At 42.6% G+C, this 18,623-nt stretch overlaps 1 protein-coding gene across 7 annotated transcripts in view; it reads right to left on the bottom strand.

Moving 5' to 3' along the window:
- The window catches only part of MEIS2 (Meis homeobox 2), a 201,397-nt gene that overhangs the window by 181,081 nt on the left and 1,693 nt on the right, over nucleotides 1-18,623 (bottom strand). For 5 of the 7 annotated variants that reach the window (XM_029237481.1, XM_029237483.1, XM_029237480.1 and 2 more), the window contains exons 2-7: nucleotides 17,671-17,903; nucleotides 16,012-16,153; nucleotides 15,254-15,304; nucleotides 14,202-14,252; nucleotides 13,276-13,425; nucleotides 3,528-3,642 (exon numbers count right to left, since the gene is read on the bottom strand). In XM_029237481.1, the coding sequence (XP_029093314.1) occupies nucleotides 3,528-3,642; nucleotides 13,276-13,425; nucleotides 14,202-14,252; nucleotides 15,254-15,304; nucleotides 16,012-16,153; nucleotides 17,671-17,903 (742 nt within the window). Of the gene's footprint in view, nucleotides 1-3,527; nucleotides 3,643-13,275; nucleotides 13,426-14,201; nucleotides 14,253-15,253; nucleotides 15,305-16,011; nucleotides 16,154-17,670; nucleotides 17,904-18,623 lie in introns of those variants that run through there. The other 2 variants (XM_029237485.1, XM_029237484.1) reach the window with 2 other exon arrangements.

Raw genomic sequence — 18,623 nt, 5'->3', positions numbered from 1 at the left:
TCTTTACTCCACCCTTTTTATTCACTGCTGCTGAACCCACACCATTGTTCAAACCCGGAAAAAATAAAACAAACTTGGCACGAAATACTTAAAACAAAGGCTCATCAATATCCTCCAATTTGTCAACATCTCAATTACAGCACTGGAAAAAATGTAAATTTCATGTGCTCTAAACACTGAGAGGTCTATTCTCTTGCCAATTCACATGCCGTAACTCCCATCAGCGTTAATGGGAGTTACACAAACCCATCAATAATAATAATACTTTGTACATATATTGTGCCTTTCATCTAAGGCTCTCGAAGTGCTCTGTGAACAAGGGGGCTGCTTCCTAGTCTTTACTCTGGCAAAACCCACAATGAAATACAAAGCAGCTTTTGACTCATCAGGTACAGAATTAGGGACCCCAAGCCTTATTATCAAGCCCAATTTTACTGATGGGAAGCCAGACACAAAGAGGGCCAGTTACTTCCCCAGAGTCCCAGTCTGCACCCTAATTTTATCCCTGAAAAACCAGACTTTTTTCTTCATTTTCATGTGACTAACAAGATAAACTCCCTTCCTTTAGCTGCTTTTAGCCAAAGAAATCAGAGTGAATTAGTCTGGTTCCTATTTATGTAGTTTACTGCTAGGCATGTGCTGTGTGGAAAAGATAGTAAGGTCAGGTTTCACATTTTATCAAGTTTGTTTCTTAGAATATTTTTAAAATTTGATTTTTCCCCCTCCTTTTGGTTTGCTGCACAAACATGGAGAAGGAAAAGATGACCTTTCACCTGTGTAACTGTAGCTCTTTCCCTATCAAGTCATAAAATAATGAGATATTTTTAAGTTCCAAAGTAAAGATGTGTATGACTCATTTTAGTAGAAATATTCCCCAAATTATAAAGCAACATAAATGCATATATTGTTTTACAGCATATGGCTATTAAAGTTTAATTTAAAATGTGTATGAAAACATTGTCTTTAGTACAATTCATCCCTATTTTTTCTGTTTATCATAATTTGTTTTGAAACTGAATCATTTTACAGTTTTCCATATGCCTGTTGTGCTAATAAATTCTGAATAAGCAAGAAAACTCTTTTCTAAACTAAAATGCTTGATTTCCAATGAAACACTTTAATATATTTAATACGATGAACATAAATTTCCTTCGTAGGTTTTCCATTATACATGGACCCTAAGATTTAACCTAGGATAAGCATATGTGATTTCAGTCAATATCTCTGTTGACTTTGCCCTGAAGCAGATAATTAATCTTTCCCACAGAAAGCTACTCTGGACAATTTGGTGGGACAAAATACCTTGAAAACATATATAGAATACCCTTCAACATGTGTTTTGGAGTCACTGATGTGGTCAGCCAGGTAGGAAATTCTCCATGCCAAGAGAGTCTCCATTTTCTAGGAATCATAACTTTTTTTTGTCCCTCACACTTTAATACAGTAAAATGACTGACTTCCTCGTACTCAAAATACATAAGCTACCATGTCCATTCTTTAATCCCACGGAGATATGATTAAAGGAACAAAATCCTACAGAGATCAAATCCTTCAACATGGCATCAGTGGGTGCAGCTACCCACAACACAGAGGTTTGTGTGTTATGGTTTTTACCCAATGTATTGGTCTCAGAGTTTTTCTCTTTCCCGACCAAAAACAAAAGCAAAAATAATAAGCCAGCAAAACTAACCAAAATGATAAAACTCTATGCCCTGGCCGTGGCCGCAGCTGTCCTGTGCTCCAAACCTCAGGGTCGTCCTTCTCTGCCTTCCCTTCTCTCTGGTCCTCTCCTGCTACCTTGCTGGCCATAACTCAACCAAGCCAACTGAACCAGTCAGTTTTAAATTTCAGTTGGGACCTTGGTGACCTGTTAATGAATCTACAGAGAGGAGAAAAACTCACAGTGTCGAGTTATGCCTGGTGTTGCTAGCTGACTTTGAGTCAGAAATGCTTGAAGCGTTAACGTAATTGCAAGAATGTGAAAAATGAAGCGCCAGGCTCCTGAGCAAAGTGAAAGGTCAAAGCGAGCCTCACACACAACAGCCTTTGGAAGATAGTCTCATTAGACCATTAAGTCTGCTTCTCCTTTCCCCCTCTCTCGTACCATGTTTAGGGTAATTTGCTTTTATTAATAAATACGTTCCCTCCTTTGTGGCACTGTAATTTGGGGTGGAGGGGAAGGGCGGAGTCTTAGAAAGCTTTTCAGATTTAACCACACCAAGAAGTCCTTCTCCACGACATGGAAACACAGTGAAGCCACTGCGTTGCAGATCTACTGAATGTATATACATTTCATCTTCAGAATGCCTCATAGTTTAGTTTTCTTACATACTGTCTAAGTGGTCTAATAAAAACGGTATAGAAAGCCTAAACAGATACAGTTCACAAGTTCTTCCACAATTTACCATCTGATAGTATTCATTTCTGTGTTAGTTGCAACTTGTTAAACCTAGATTCTAAGTTGGACCCATTCATAAGTTAATGGCATCCTAGAAGGGACACTTTTCTAGACTCTTCTAGAATACTAGGAATCCAAAACCCATGGCCAGGAACTTGAAGGAGTAAAGACACTCGCCCTACATCAACCACCCTTTTCTAAATGGCATATATGACTACAGCTCAAGCTGTTAAAACTGTCCTCCACTTGGAAGACTGTCTAATGCTTAAATATTGTGGCCATAAACACAGTCATAATAGAGATGAAATAGACCTAGGAGATCAGACACCATCTAATGTAAAATATTAAAAAGTAAAATCTATACACTTTCCTGGCCCACATTCAATAATGCATCTTCTTTTAAATTATTATTTTAGCCACAGAAGAGTCATCCCTACCAATATATAATTGCTCTCTGTGTGATAGGTGAGTCTTAAATGGTAAAATTTATTCTAAATTACTCTAGGCTTCCTTGTCACCTGTAGTTGACGTCCCCCTTGCCTTCTGATTATTCTAATTTTTAGGATTTGTTGACAAAAGTCACCACGTCAGCTGAATGGAAATGGGGACAAATAATCTAAGAATTTCAAAATCCACCTTCGCAAAATACGATTCCATATAAAATTCACACAGTACTTTGGAGCTAAAAAGAACAGATTTTTGCATCATGTGTGCTTTAGAGGCAACATTGCCTGATTATAGAAAACCCTTATAGTTGATGTTACGAATAAAATATCCCATTTATAGTATAATTCAAACTACTGCATCATAGCAGCAAAGTAGGTCTGTCATTCTATTTACTTACACACAGGAGTAAAGTGCAGATAACCAAATTTGTAAAAGAACTGGCAGAACTAATCGATTGTTATTGTAATGCCTGCTTAAAGATTAGACATCTCACTTTGGCCTTTTTTTTTGTAAGTAATGTAAGTGAAGGAAAGGAAATACTGTCTCCCTAAATAGCAGCTAGATTACACTCCCTAACCTGCCACTCTCCTGTTTACAGGGAGGCAGGTGTACCAATATCATAAAATACTGAAGTTATTTTAGTCATGCCCACTTTGCACAGGGAGAATGCTTGACCTTTTACCTTGTTCACTGCTGTTGTCTCCACTCTGGGATGCATGGCCCCCACTGGAGGGCCCTGGGGTGCCTGCTGAGTGGGTGGAAGTTGCATCATCGTGGTCTCGCCAAGATGCAGGATTCTGATGTCAGGAGGCCAAGGAATTTTCCCACAGTTACCATTTCAGCCATAAATGAGGAATCAAGAGGAAAGGTGCAGAGAGAGACAAAAAATACGTACATATTAGTATTGGGGGAATTAGGCACATATAGATGCCATGTTACAGTATGTTGTCTTTTCAGCAATAGGTACCAAAAGAAAGAAAAGATGCTCTAAAATCATGATGAAGTGATGGTTACATCAGTGTACACATTTGCTAAAACCAACTGAAATAGATGCTTATAAACCAGATGCATTTTATTATACAAATTATACCTCAATAAAGTGAATTTTTAAAGTTAGGAGAAGAAAACCTCCTTAAAAATCTAAAAGCCTGCTATCTTAATTAGGGCACACTCTTCCAAGAAATAGGTCCCAGTGCTCTTGGATACCAAATACTTCAGAACATTAACATCTACAAAACTCTATGACTCCCTTAAAAAATTCACAGACTGTAGAATGTATGGGACAGCCCTTCACATCAAATACACTGCCCTACTGACTCTCAAAATTATCGTCAACTTATTATACAGAGACAGAGACAATAATATTAATCACTGCATCAATACCTTCTGCTTTAATTTGCACAAACAACAATCAGAAAATGAAACAACTATGAACTGTAACCCATCTAATAAGATGGAAAGGACTTCCTTTTGAGCTGCATGGAAGGCTTAAAGTCACAGAGCAGTGCTTTTTCCTGGAAGAACTGCTTGTTTTAAGGGACACGTAAGGTAAGCCGAGAGTTATAGCTCACGCTACTTTGCTGAGTGTATTCTTCTCCTGTTCCTCCTCCCCTTTCCTGATCATTCCCAATACCCTGCTGTTGCTTAAAGGAAAACAGGAATTCTAATGTACAGGAAGGACTTTATCAGCACCACATGAAGGCAGGCAAGAGATGGAATTTCCTCTGGCAGAAATGGAGAGTAGGAACAGCACATGAAACAGACCAGCCTTAAGGACAGAGCTGTACACTTGTCACCTGTATGCAATGACTTTAACCAAGCACACAGAGCTACTAGCGAGCAAATTTCTTCTGGGGTGTGGGGCAGTACTTTGGGGGCAAAATAATCTAAAAAGCCCCATCAATCTCTCAAAGTACACTATTTCTTCTTACAAGAATTGGTGACTAAGGACTCAGACTCACATGCCTGTAGGCAACATGTTAACATCTTGACCATCTGAAAACAACCTTGCCGTGTTGTCATTATACATAGTTTATCCAGAAAAAAATCAGTCTATCATTTTTCTCAACCTCAACCCTATAATGTACAAATAGAACATAAAACTTCACCAAAATGAAATCAAGAAACCAAGGTGAGACAAAATAGGGAGCGAGTCTCATTTGGAAGAAGAACAACAAAAAACATGTTTGCCTCTACAGACCTGGTACAAACCACTGTAAATTAATATTTAGCATTTTTGATAGATGGTGAAATGACCCAAAGCTCTAGAGATTAATGACACCTCTATCAAATAATGCTGCTGACACTGCTATCATGCAAGCCATTGATTCAGAGGGAAAACCTTAAGCAGAAATTTTGTGACTGTGAATATGGCACAGGTATAGATCTCTAAAGTAAAGATACGTTTTCAAAAGTAGATTAGGGAACAAAGTCGAGCAGAATAAAATGAAAACCAAGATTCTCTGCTGCCTGTATGAAGACAAAGTTCTGCCTGTGATGTCTCTTTTTATCTAAATTAGAAACCCCTCCAATAGTTTCAAGCTAAAAGCAAACAGAATACGGGGACTCTTCAAGATATGCAACCTCTTCGCGTCAGCTGTTTGCCGATGGTAATCAGATAAAGAGCTAGAAGAAAAGAAAGAAAGAAAGAAAGAAGGAAAGAAAGAAAGGAAGGAAGGAAGGAAGAAACAAACAAACAAAGAATAGCATGGTGTGAGTTTAGTCCTGCAACAACACTGGCTAGAACCTTCTTTTAGAAAAGGCAACACAGTCACCTAAGCTAAACTTTTCAGTGCACACAGCAAGTGATGTAAATTTTATGCACTGCAGGCTTTTTATTAAGCTGGCTGCTATAAAAGCTCCTTACCCCTCATGAAAATTACACTAATTAACCACTAACACCTCTCAACTATGTTTTAAGGCAAATGTCATCTAATAGCTATTATATAATGGTTCAAGTGAAGGTCCAGCGAGTTTTTCTGTTTGGGTGCTAGAATGATTTTAAGGGATCACTCAGCAGGACTTCCTGCGATGGAAAGCACTGGTCTGTCCCCATCAGTCAAACCTGTACTGAGTTTTAAAGTCAGGCCTCACTAGTTTATAATTCAGTTGATTTCCTTCCCTGGTTTTCTGGAGGAGGTGGTCTCTAAACCAAAGGGGTGAAAAATAGGCCACGTAAGCAAATATTACTTTTAGAGCAGCCGGTTCCTCCAAACGAGTTGGGTCTTGGGTTTTCAGCCCAGTCCTGAAATTTGCTCAAGTTCACTATCTAACCCACCATGCCCCCGTCTCTTCCGCCTTATCTCCCTCATATCCTCAAAGATGCTGTCCTACAAAAGTGTCACAAGATGTTTATTTCCATAGAGTGTCTCAAGGTTTATGATCTAGGTTGAGAGACTGACACAAGTTAGTACCAGGATATTCATCTAACTTGAAAGTAGGAAAAACAGCTGAATGCCTCTGAGGTTTCAAGTTGAAGAATTACCCCAAAGTTTTCTGTATTCAGCTACACCCTGGTGACTTGATCAAAGACACATATTGATAATCTGGCCAATAAAAAACTGCTACCTCCTCCATAAAAAAACTTTAGAAGCAACATGGATAGATACAATATAGTCCTTTACCCATAACACTGGTTTGTTCTCAGACTGAAATATTTGTTTGTATCACAACTCCTTTCTTCTTCTCCCTCCCTAGATAGTTTCCAAGTTTACATCTTTCAAGAATAACTGCCTGGCTTTCTGCCAAATTATATGCAGAAGTTTAGTGAATCTTGAAACCAAAGTGGCATATGAAAGCATGTAAAACACATGACGTACGTAGAAAAATAAAGAGAAATGCTTTCTGTGGGCACGTGTGTGGGTGAGTAGTCAGGTAGATGCATTCCACAATATATGTCCTGTTCTTCAGCCAAAAGTATCATGAAGACATCCGAGGGCAAGAAGGAAACGTGCTTCTATTCCCAGAGGCTTTAATAATTAGGAGTCAAATATGGTACTGTCCTTGCTCTTCTGTAATTGCGTTAAAGAGCGGTGTTAGCAGGAGGAAAGCAGTGAATACTGAGTGGAGCACAATAGAAGAAGATGGAAAATAGATACAAGAAGCTAGGTCTCCAGGGGCAGTATTTTCTATTTGCTGGGTTACAGACTCACAGCTGATAATGCAAGTTGTAATTAATATAAAAGCAGGAGACAAGATGGGGAGAGCTTGTAGTAGCGGGGCCACAGGAGATCACTCTGCTGCTCTCCTCTGTTTCTCATTTACACACAGCTTTCCCTAGAAAACACAATTCTGCCAGTGTTTTCTCCCTTGAAAGTTAAAAAAAATTGATTTAGCACCATCATTGAATTTTGCTAAATCTAGGAAAGAGCATAGAGAGGATACGTGTCTCTGGGCATAGAAAGCAAATCCTCCACGTGCCTCTTTTGTTGAGGTTGCAGATATGGTGGAAATTATAACGTTTTACACCATTATGGTATTTCTCGGGGCGGGGGGGCCTGCCTATAGGACAATACTTAACAAGTCCCATTGAATTGGCGGGACCATTGAAATGATTCCACACAGCTCATGGTTCTTCCACTACAAAAAGACAATGGAGTAAAATGTGTAAGCATTTCTAAATAAATACAAAACCGAATGGGAAACTAAAATGTATTAAGCTTCTAGGAGTAAAAAAAGAAGCTTTACTACACACAAGTTTACCTAAAATAATCTGAAACTCGTCTTAGACCCCAAATGAAAAGGTGATGCAATGGATGTGGTACAGGAGAAAGAGCCTTAAATTGGAATTAAGACTCAAGGGTGCCACCTCCAACTGTCATGTGACCTCAGGTGATGAACTTCATTTCCCTGGGACTTGTTTCCTTTCTCTCTTTAAAATTAAGAAGTCAGACAAAATAATCCCTAAGGTCACGTCCACTTCTTATTTCTATATTAAAAAATACTTAAAGCATTTGATTTTCTGGAACCTACACAACTAAAACACGATACATAACACCAAGCCAAAAAAAACCTACGAACTTGGAAAATACTGTAAAGTAATTCAGAATATGTACTTGTAGGTAGAAAGTAAGAATAAACATATATAAACATATTTTAATCAGCAAACGGAGCATGCAAAACTAGTTTGACTCGAGATAGTCACACAATAAAGGCAAGATATGCTTGTATCAGTACACATAATTCATGTAACTTACAGGTTTCCTATGACTTTAAGATGTTTTACTCCTAATTAACATTGTGCAAAAATTATTTTTAAAAAGAAGAGGAAGACTCCTATCATGAGGTAGTCAAGCCTACAAAAGTTAAAAACGTTAGTTGTACAGTTTGAAAAAAATGGTGGAATTTCAACTTTGTTATTCTAAAGTTGACATAAGAACTCAGAACTGTGTGTGCTTTCAGAACACGGACTCACTCTTTAAAAATGTAAATAGAGCCGGGGTCTTTCCCTCATCTCCCCGCTTCCACCCTCTATTAGGCTTTGGGAATTAATATGTGGGCAACTCTCACGGAAGTGGCAGGTACTCTTTGCAAATGATTCCTCCTCCATCTAATGGAGCAACTTTTAGAGAAGACAGAAATTTATTGTTGGTGTGTTATCACGTTATAAAATGTCTCCTATAATTTTGAATTGTGTTGGGATACCGTATAGGACGTTTAGCCTGAAAAAAAAATGGGAAAATGAATTTTTAATATATCAAAGTTTTAATCTGATAGTGAATGTCTGTGGTTGTCAACTGCACCTTTGTTTAATTTCATCTCATCACAGTTTCTCTGAAAGCAGACTCCAACTGCACAACCTACATGATTTCAATAACACAATTATTCTCGATGGGAAATTGACAGAAAAGCCATCAACCACCAAAAACTACACAACAGCGACAGAAAGCCCATGCCCCCAGCCAGGTCTCCTTGAGTTGGTAGACAGAACTCAGAGGTAGAACTTTCCCGGAACAGGTCCCCCGAGACCTTGGATAACACACCGTGAGGTCTGATCTTACACTAGAACGTAAGAAACTATCTGATAAAATAAATCATTCATATTATTAATGTTAGCCAAATCCCAATATTACCCCTTGGTATTCTATAGACCAATCACTTAAACCTATCTGTCTCCTCACTGCCCACTCCCGGCTGATTTTTCAGACACTTGCCTGAATTTTGTCAGAAGCAAGGTTCTAGGGATTCTTCCCTTTGACTTAACCCATTTTTTAAAACTGTACAGACAAATAAATTTGACATATTCAGAGATGCAAAAGAAAACAAGAGAATATTTTCATTTAAAATACAGCTTTCAACGTAGAAATTAAAATAATTTTTCTTTTATTAGTCAGGTTATCAGAGCCACTCAATTTTCAGGCACCTGCCATTAACTGTTAGTAGATACAATTGTATTTTCTTCCCTATACTTAATTCATCCAAAATAAATAAATAAATAAAATGTAGTTCCTCATGCACGTTAATTAGGAATAACAATATTACTGTATGCACTTCAGGTGAATGGAGCTTAGGTCAGAGAATGTATTTGAAAAACAAATATAGTTCATTTATCTAAACATGATCTAAAGATATGTAATATCTTTATATGTATAAAGATATTACAGTGCAGACAAATAAAATACATCATTTGTCTGCACTAGAGCTAAAGACCCGATCTAAAATTACGTAAAGTAGAAAATGTGGATATCACCTATTATTCAGAAATAGTACAGACTAGGAAAAGCATGATCATGCCACAACAGTTTTCAAGTTGAAACTTTTTTTCAAGAATTGGTTACTTGACATGTTTATTTTAAACATAATAAATTTGAACGTCTGGGAAACTTAACATGAACTGCAGCTGGAAAATAGAGTTCTACTTCCTTTCACCATCATATTTTTTCTCCCTAATATCCCAAAGAATACTGTAATAGCTGTTTCCTACCTATAAAAATTACCCTTATGTTATAGTAAGGGCATAAGATAAAAGACTTTATAATATTAAAAATATTAGCAAGCATTCACTATGTATCTACTAAACATGACAAAATAGTAGCCAATGTTGCAAATTTTATTTTCTATTTAATTCCAAACGTCCTTTTATCAGTATGCCCATCATGTAGGTGTCAATAAGAAATGAACAAATTCAGTATCTTCACTGAATTTAACGTATGGAAGGTAAGACATTAGCACTGTCTTCTTTTAATGCATCTATGTTACATCAGATTATTTATATAAAATTATGGAATGTGAAATCAGCAAGACAACAGCCTCATTTAATAAGCAATAGTATGTAAAACTCATTCTTGAAAGTCAGCCAAAAATACTTGCTTTCAAGATATTTATATCAATTACTTTTACATATTTCTATTTTTAAAAATTTTAATAAAAAAATCAAAAGCTCTTTTGGTACCTAGTAGTTTGCTCCTGACGCTTCTCTCTCTGCTTTCCACTACGCAGAATCACACACTTGTTCTTTCTTTTCTCTCTTTCACTCTCTCTCTCCCTGCCCGCTCCTTCCTTAAACACACACACACACACACACACACACACACACACACACTCTCACACAAAGTAGCTTGATATCACTTAATAAGGATAGAGGTGTATGTGTTTTGGGGGTGTCAAACAGCTGTCAGAAACTGTCACCTCCAGAAGAGAAACCTTGGCACACAACAAATTAAACTACACTTCTTTTTTAGCTGTCATTATTCATAGCCAATAAATTGAAATGCTCTCAGCATTTCATGTGCAAATAAAACCACGAGGAAGCCAGTAGATCAGAATAGTGGGCCAACAGATAAAACAGAGAAAACAACACGCTGTCTTGGTCCTTCTGAAGTGGCTCATCATCACCCCTGCACTAGCGTGCACCAAATGAGATCCAGCCTGGGGCAATGTATTAAATATGCATATCAAAGCAAATGAAAAAGTATACCTGGAGATTCAAATTGGATATACATTTACATGCTGAAAATGTCCCACTCTACCACTTTTCAGGTAGTGGGTCTGAGGTATTTTCACTTTTTTTGTGGCTGGGGGGTTGAAGGAGGAGGGCAAGCTTGCAGGAGAGGCTGAAGCATAAGAGGATTCACTTTGTAGGGGCAGGCTTGGGAATGAATACATTCCATATACCTATGGTACAGAAATATCAAAAATGGTAAAAACTCTCCAAGATTTCCTCTCACCTCCTGCAAAAAATTCAAGTCCATGGAAAACTTCGCCCTTTCCCACTCGGTTTGCTGGTGGAACAAATTATTGCTTCCTTTCAAAACAAATATAGCAGGGGGCTAAAGTAAAAATGTTATAGTTCAGACTCTAGGAAATAAAAGGTTTTAAATTATGATGCCCAATGAGGTGGCAAGACCTCATGGGTTCAGAATAAATCAGTTGTCATATATACTTGATTGGGGGCTTCAAAGAGAAGCAACAAATGTTCCAGTTGATTCTTTTATTCAAAGATGATGATTGTTATATTATTAAAGCACTCTCTTCCTAGGTACAACTTCTTTCTTGAGTGTAATTTAATATTACAATAGTTCCATAAATTGGCATTGTCTATCAGCCAATACTATAGACAGCCTAGTTTACCTTATCTCTTCTATGCAAACATCAGCATGCTCTAGTTCATACATCCACTTGAAAAAACAATTGCCAAGAAACTGTTTTAGAAAACCAAGTAGTCAAGACCCCTAGAAATGGCACAAGAAAAGCTTTTGGCTGCAGACAACTGTGAACTTCTCATCCTACAAAACCATGTAACTAGATTTCTTCCCATTCCCCCCAACAGTGCAAAATGCATATGAATATAGAAACAGGAAGCAATGAAAATAAACAAGTAAATGACAACAACAACAAATACTTTGAACAGAGTGTCATGCCTTGCAGACCACAACCACACATCATATAGCCACATATCAGCAAATAAACTTTCCATAGCTGCTTGTCGCACCCGTTTGATTTCAGAGAACACACTCAATATACAAAAGAGCTCCCCAACGTTTCCTCCGTCATGACGGGAAAAGACAAGAGGAAAGGTAGGCATGGAAGTTTTCAATGTCACAGTATTTATTCTGTCTCAGAACTGGACTTCAGGACTGAGGTTTTCTTTTCTTCTTTCTTTCTTTTCTCCTTCCTTTCTTTCTTTCTAACTTTTGTCCTTAGGCTGTATGGTTTTCCATACAGCACAAAGGCTAATAATTAAAATCTGTGACTGTACATTTTCAAAACCTTTGGAGAAGGCGGGGGAGAAACTTATTCTCAAGGCATCTCAACTCTTTCCTCTTAACACCCAGGACTGGGGGGTGATGGTGGTGATACAAACTGCCTTCAAGCCTCGATGCCCATTTAACTTCACGGAGTGTTAAATTAATATTTCAGGCACCAAGTTAGTCGACTATAGCCTATATCATTTAAGTTGTGAGTTCAATCGACTATAATCTATAGACACCTCCTCCCCCACCCCCAGGCTTGGGTTCCTATAAATAAACTGCTGTTCACACCCACTCTTTAACCTCGCCACTCCTGCCTTTCCTACCAGCTGCAATCTTTCTTCTCTTTGCTTCTTTTTCAAATTTTCAGTCTCACTACATATGCTTTTTTTTTTTTTTTTTGCATCAGACTCACTAGATCGGTTCCAAAATAGGATTAAAAACAGAGAGAATAGAAAGAAATCTCCGTTCCTGGCCTGACACACACAGTCCCTCCTTACTCTACTCTCCGTCCTCATTCACCAACTGTTTGTGTTAAAATTCAACCACTAACCTATGGTTACTCAATCAGAAGAATTCCCTTCAGCTTTCTATAATACATTGTTAATATTTGTTTTATCAAGGTTACTGCCTTTTATTATGAAGATGCCTCACGCACTTGGCAATAAGTCCACATACTGACAGTAAGTTTCTATACGGCAAAAGCTCAGAAAACTATAACGTGTTCACTCCTTTTATTTCGAATGCAATGCAAGATTGCCAGTAATTCTCAGAATTGTCATCTCTGCAAGAGACTGAGAAATCAGCCTTCGCTCCCCAATTCTCTTTTCCTTCAGTCCTCTCTCTCCCCCATCCTGTCCAGCTAGCTTTCTTGCCTCTTTCTCCCTGCTGCAATGATTACAGAGTTGAGAAAGCAGAAAAGGCAGTGGTCACCATATCAAACAGACGATTTGCTGACACTCAAGTCACCAAATCCAGGAAACTTTACACATTAAGAGCACAAATCACTCTATTGACTCCCTGGTTTTTTAGGTTCTCAACATAAATAAGGAGGGGGTCCAAGAAAGGGGAAATGGAGATGAAAGGTATGGCAGAAGTAGTGAGAAAGGGAGAAAAAGACCCCCAGAGAGACCAGATTATTTAAAAAGAAAACTCAGTCAGTGGAGCTAGAGGTTACAACAAATTTTTCAAAAATGCTTTGCCCAGTGGTCTTAAAAGAATGCCAAAGGCTCACAGACTTACATGGTCAGCGAGATTTGTGGAGGAGCCTGAAAGTTCTTCGTGATCTGACTTGGAGCTGCCATCTCTTTCATCAATGACGAGGTCTATGGGCATTTTCCCCTTCAAACAGCTAATGTACCGGTGGCAGAAGTTATCACACAGTTCGTGGACCTAGAAGGAGGGTTAAGGTGGAGGGTTCAGCTTGTATTGTTGTTGTTGTTGTCATGGTTTTGTTTCATTTTTAAAGGGAAAAAATGTCAGGTTGCAAGGTTACCTTTGGAAAGAGCAACAGTGCTATGTCTTCCAAACTAACTCTAATTAATGGGTGTAATAGTTGAAGGCGAGGAAACAATAGAGCAATTGTTGTAGCAGATATTATTCTCCAGAGACTTCCCTGAGCAACAAGTTACAATGAAGGGAGCAGAAACAGGACTGGAAATAACTGGGTTCAGACTGGGAAAATCCGATTTGATGATAACATCAAAACATTAGAACGCTGGAACTGGTAACAACATTAGCATTTGCGATTCAATAAGCTAGGAATTTTGTATGTTTCCAGGGGAAAGTGATTGAGCTGCAGAGCAATGTAAAGACAACCCAGCGAGGATGATTCCCTCTGCCAGCACCTAATGCACGCTCTGAGCCTAATAGAGACGCAAGCAGGCTGAATGTCCAGTAACACAAATGGTTTGCTGCATTTCAAAATAATCCTGAACGCCTGGGGAAAAGGGGGGAGGTGGCTACTTTAAAAGACACGGCTGTCCTAATTCACCCATCCTCTGAGGCCCTGGGTCGAGAAGCAATGTGAAGGAAGTACATGGTAACAAGTTGCTCAGAATCTCTCCAGGTTCTCAATCCCTCAGCCTGGAGGTTTCTTAAAAACATCCCAACTCAACCAGGAGAGGGAAGTGACCAAATCAAAGTGGGGAGTGTCATTTCCTGCTTACCTTTTCTAACTCCAAAAGATGAAACCTTAGTACTTGTATTGCTTGTATCATCTGGAAGAAAAGTTTAGAGTGTGGAGTTAAGGCTCTGTGATGCCTGTGACTCGGAGGTTTCTAGTGGGGGATGGTGAGGGAATGGGGCTGGGAGAAGACCCAGGCAAGTGGCCAGGCAAAGCCCACACATCAAGAAATCGTCAGAAAAACCAAGTGATTACTGATCATCTCTGCCTCATTGGCTACGGGGTAGGAATCTGACTCAGCCTATGCCGAAGCATTTAATATCTTTACCCCTCACGTTTACTGAGCTATTTACAAGCACGGCTTTCCTAGGGATAGGCCTTCTTTCTCCGCCTCAGTCCTCTTTAACGTCGCCTCTCTCGACCTCAGGCCAAAATAAAAAAAAAAAAAAAAGAAGAAGAAGAAGAAAGAAAGGAAGGAAGGAAGGAAGAAAAAAGTCGCTTCTTTGGAGTGAGAAAGCTTTTTAGAACAGCACACCCTGCGAAATCCGTCCTTACTGAAGAAGGAAATACTCTAGAAGAATGGTGAGGCAGGGCCTTTGAAAGCGGATTTAAGTACTTTTAATATTGAAATCGTGCAAATTAGCAAAAGAATCGCACCTAAAAGTGGCCTGCGCTGGCCTGCCCCTCACCCCCACGCCCACCTCCGCGGCCCGCCCTCCGCCGCGGCGGCGGTGACTTCCTTCGGGTTAGCCGCCCGGGGCTCGGCTGCCTGCCCCGGCAAACAGAGGAAATCACTCACTTCTCGCCGCCTCACTCCCGGGGCCTAGACCTGGGGCGCATCCCCTGCTCTCGCTCTCGCTCTCGGCGCCGCGTCCCCGCTCGCTGCCTCCCTGGGCTCTGCTCGCCCTGACGTCCAACCCGCCCCTCACTCCCAGCTCCCCGGCAGGGGCTCTAAGCTCTTCCCTTCCTCCCCGTAGCTCTGGAGCTTCAAAAGAGGGCTCTGCTCGAACTCCCCGGAGCTCCGGGGAAAAGTGTGTGCTTCTGGGCAAGGAAAGGGGCCCAGGCTGGGGAAAGGCAAGAAACAGTGAGCCTTACCAAATTGTCCAGCTCTGGATTTGAGGAAAAAAGTGGCTTTTCGGCGCGAACCTATAGGAAGCAGGGAAAAGTCAGCATGAATTACCACTCCATTTAAAAGAAGAGAAACCCTGTCACCGACTAAACCGTGGTGTGTGAGTGGGGATGGTGGAGGGGCAGTGGCGGAGACGAGGAGAGGGGCTTTGGTAAAATACATGAAACAAACTAATGCCTTCAGTCAATGGGGTCGGTTGAAAAAGAATCAGGGCCTCCTAGTTCTGGCCCCATTTAGGGGTACCTGGAACCTCTGAGCTGTAGCCGAGAACTCAGGGCCGTTCTCTGGGTTCAAGTACCCCCTTATCCTGCCATCCGCGGGGCTACGGTTCGCAGCCTCCCTCACCTCCGCGCCGGCGCCGACAGCCCCGAAAGGCGCCCAGCTTCCTTCCCTCCCGGGCACTCTCGGGGCCCTCAAAGCCCCTATCCCCAATTCTTGTTCAAGTAGCTGCAGGCGGGGGAAAAGGCCAAGCCCCAGATTAGGAGCAGGTCAACTTTTAATTCGAGGGTCGAGCCCCTGTATTCCTGGCTGGGGGGAAAAACAAACACCCATATTTATCTCTTCTTCCAATTTGCCTCCAGGCTCAAGGATGGGGAGCGAGGACTGGGGCCGGAGGAACAGATCGGGTGTCCCTGCCTCTTCCTTCTCTTTCAAGTAAAGCTCTGAGGAAAGGGGAGGGGGAGTGAGGGGCTGCAGGAGGGTGAGTGGGTCAGGAAGGTTGGACCTGCTTGGCGAAGACCGCGATGTCCTCGTTGAAGGAGTCGGAAGAACAGACGTCTCCGCCGGCCACTCCGGGTTCCCGGGGAGTGCAGGTCGCCAGCTCGCACTTCTCAAAGACCAGAGCTAACAGAGGAAACAACGGGTGCCTAACGGGCAGCGCCACGCAGAGACACACACACGGAGACGGGGTGCAGAGGGGAAGGAGCAAGAACTGTAATCAACAAGTTTGGAGGGTTCGGATTCCTTCCTTTCTACCACAGGCACGCATCATACTTTACAACCCTTCCTCAGCCAGCCGAGCCTGGGCCAGAAACAGAAAGGAAAAACGGCCTGGCCCTTTCCCTCAGCTCAGGACTCCCTCAGATCTGGTAGGAGAAGCCCCTGGCCAGTTAGCCCGCCAAGTGAAAAGAGCCTCGGTTCGAACGTAATGAAACAGCCAATAGGCTCAGGCAGTCCAGAGCCCGGTGTTGATCCAGACCCACTCCCCGCACGACAGAGGCCGCCCAACCAAACCCTGAGACCCAGCCCTGACCTCCCAAGAGAGGAACACTCCGTGAAATCCAAAATTGCTTTAACTCCACGTTTTAATGGGCATTTCAGAGGAGGCCCAAGGCTCACCTACACACACCCCCGAAGTGATATTTTCCTCAGTCTAACATCTCCACCCCCTTGCCTTATAAACTTGTTTGCTCCACTTCTAGTAAAGCCCGGGTGAGGGGACCAAAATAATAGGAATGGTACACGCCGAGAGCTTCCTTTCAAAGACCACATTTCTCCAGCTGGCGAAAATAAATAAATCGAGTGTTAAAACTTGAAAGTGTGCGTGTGCGCCTGTCCTTTGTGTTCCTCTGGGCGGTTTAGCTACACCTCGGGATGCTTGCGGCCTCCGGCTTCAGGCGCAGTTGCTGTTTACCGACACCGTCCCCTCCCCTCGGCATCCCGCAGCCTTCCCCACCTACCCTCAGCTGGGAGGGCCCGAGTGGTACACGTTGGGGCCGTGCACCCCCATCCCTCCCCGAGTTCTCTCAGAATTTAAAATAATTTCCAGCCATCTCCCTTACTCCCGCCAAGAGCTGCTCTGTGCAGGCAGCAGCCCCTTCCACCCCGCTGCACTTCAAGGTCTGCCCCCTTTATTTACAGAGAATTAAGAAGAGGGTGATTAGGACTTCCTGGCCGACAGAAGCAGCCCTGATCCCAGCTCCAACTGCATTTAGTGACTCCCAGACTCTCGGTAGGAAACAGAAAAGGAAAAAAAAGTTGCTTCTCATCGGCAGGAAACTTTCTCCTTCGTCGGGGCCTCTGTTAGGGGGCCTGGAAGGACCAGCTCTGCGTCCTTTGGCCAGGAATCCCGTCCTTGGGGAGAAGGCCCTGGCCAGATTCTGAGGAATCAGTCACTCCCGGCTCTGGGGTACGGAGTGACGGGGCCGTGGCGGTGGAGGAAGCCAAATCTTCCCCAGGACTTACACGCAAGGGGCAGAAGAGCAGGCCCCCTTCCCTGTCCTTTCCTAAGGCCAGCGGTTTCCACCCCCCTACCCTAAGGAGAAATAACTCCCCACTTGGTCGTCCACCCCCTCACCCCCCCCCCCACAGAGACACACACACACACACTCGCACTCGCACTCACACAGTACGCTGGGTCAGGAGGGGGTGGAGGTTGGTTTACCCATAGATCGCGTCCTTGTCCCGCTTCAAGGCGTCGTTGACAGCGGATCCCATGCTGGCCGGCATGACATTGGGGTGCGGGGCGTGCGCGCCGTAGTGCTGCGTGGCGTGGAGCGGCGGCCCGTGGTTCAGGTGGTGAACCGGTGGGATCGGCCGCGGCGCGTGAGGGTCTCCGTACATGGAAGCAGGCACCCCTACTCCGTCCATCCCGCCGTAATGGGGCAGCTCATCGTACTGTCAGAACCCGGCAAAGGGGCGGGGGGCGCAGGAGGTGAGAGAGAGCGAGGAGAGCCGAGGGAGGGTAGGAAAAGAAGCAGGGAGAAGAGAGAGAGGAGAGAAGTGGGGAAGGAATAGAGGCGAGAGAGAGGGAGAAGGCCAAGGGAAGAAGAGAGAGGAGGAGGAGGGGGCGGCGGGGAGGGGGGGGGAGGCAGGAGAGAAAGAGGGAGGAAAATACAAATAAAAACAAAGTCAGAAAGGAGAAAAGTACCGAGCACGAGTTGAACACACAGAAACCAAACCAGCCGAAACAACGGAGTTGAAAGTTGGGGAGGGGGGTGTTTTTAAATTTAAAAGATGGAAAAGTATGAACCGAGAGCAGCGTTAGAGTAGGGAGAGGGGGCGGTGAGGCCGGGGATTGAGGGGGCGCCGGGAGGTCCCGCTCGGGCGGGAGGCAGCAGAACCGTAGCAAGCCAACCGAGGGAGAAGTGGAGTTAGTGTGAGGAGGAAGCCCCGGATCCCACCCCTAACCCCCCTTCGCCTCCTCCAGAGGATCCAATAAATCAAAAGGCGAAATGAAACAAAATAAAGAGAAGAAAAACGCTAATAATCAGGACGAGAACGCCGAGGACTAGGGAAGGCTGGGGCCAGTGCCTCCCCGGGGGCAGGGAGCAGAGGGTGGGGGTGGGGTGGGGGGGAATAATGTGAAAGTTACCAGAAACATTATTTAGCAGCGGA

Source organism: Monodon monoceros, unplaced genomic scaffold (genome assembly GCF_005190385.1).
Source record: "Monodon monoceros isolate NGI ecotype Baffin Bay Population unplaced genomic scaffold, NGI_Narwhal_1 Super_Scaffold_21, whole genome shotgun sequence".
In the NCBI taxonomy this organism is placed as follows: domain Eukaryota; kingdom Metazoa; phylum Chordata; class Mammalia; order Artiodactyla; family Monodontidae; genus Monodon; species Monodon monoceros.
The sequence above is the reverse complement of the archived record's forward strand: the minus strand, read 5'-3'. Positions and strand labels throughout refer to the sequence as shown.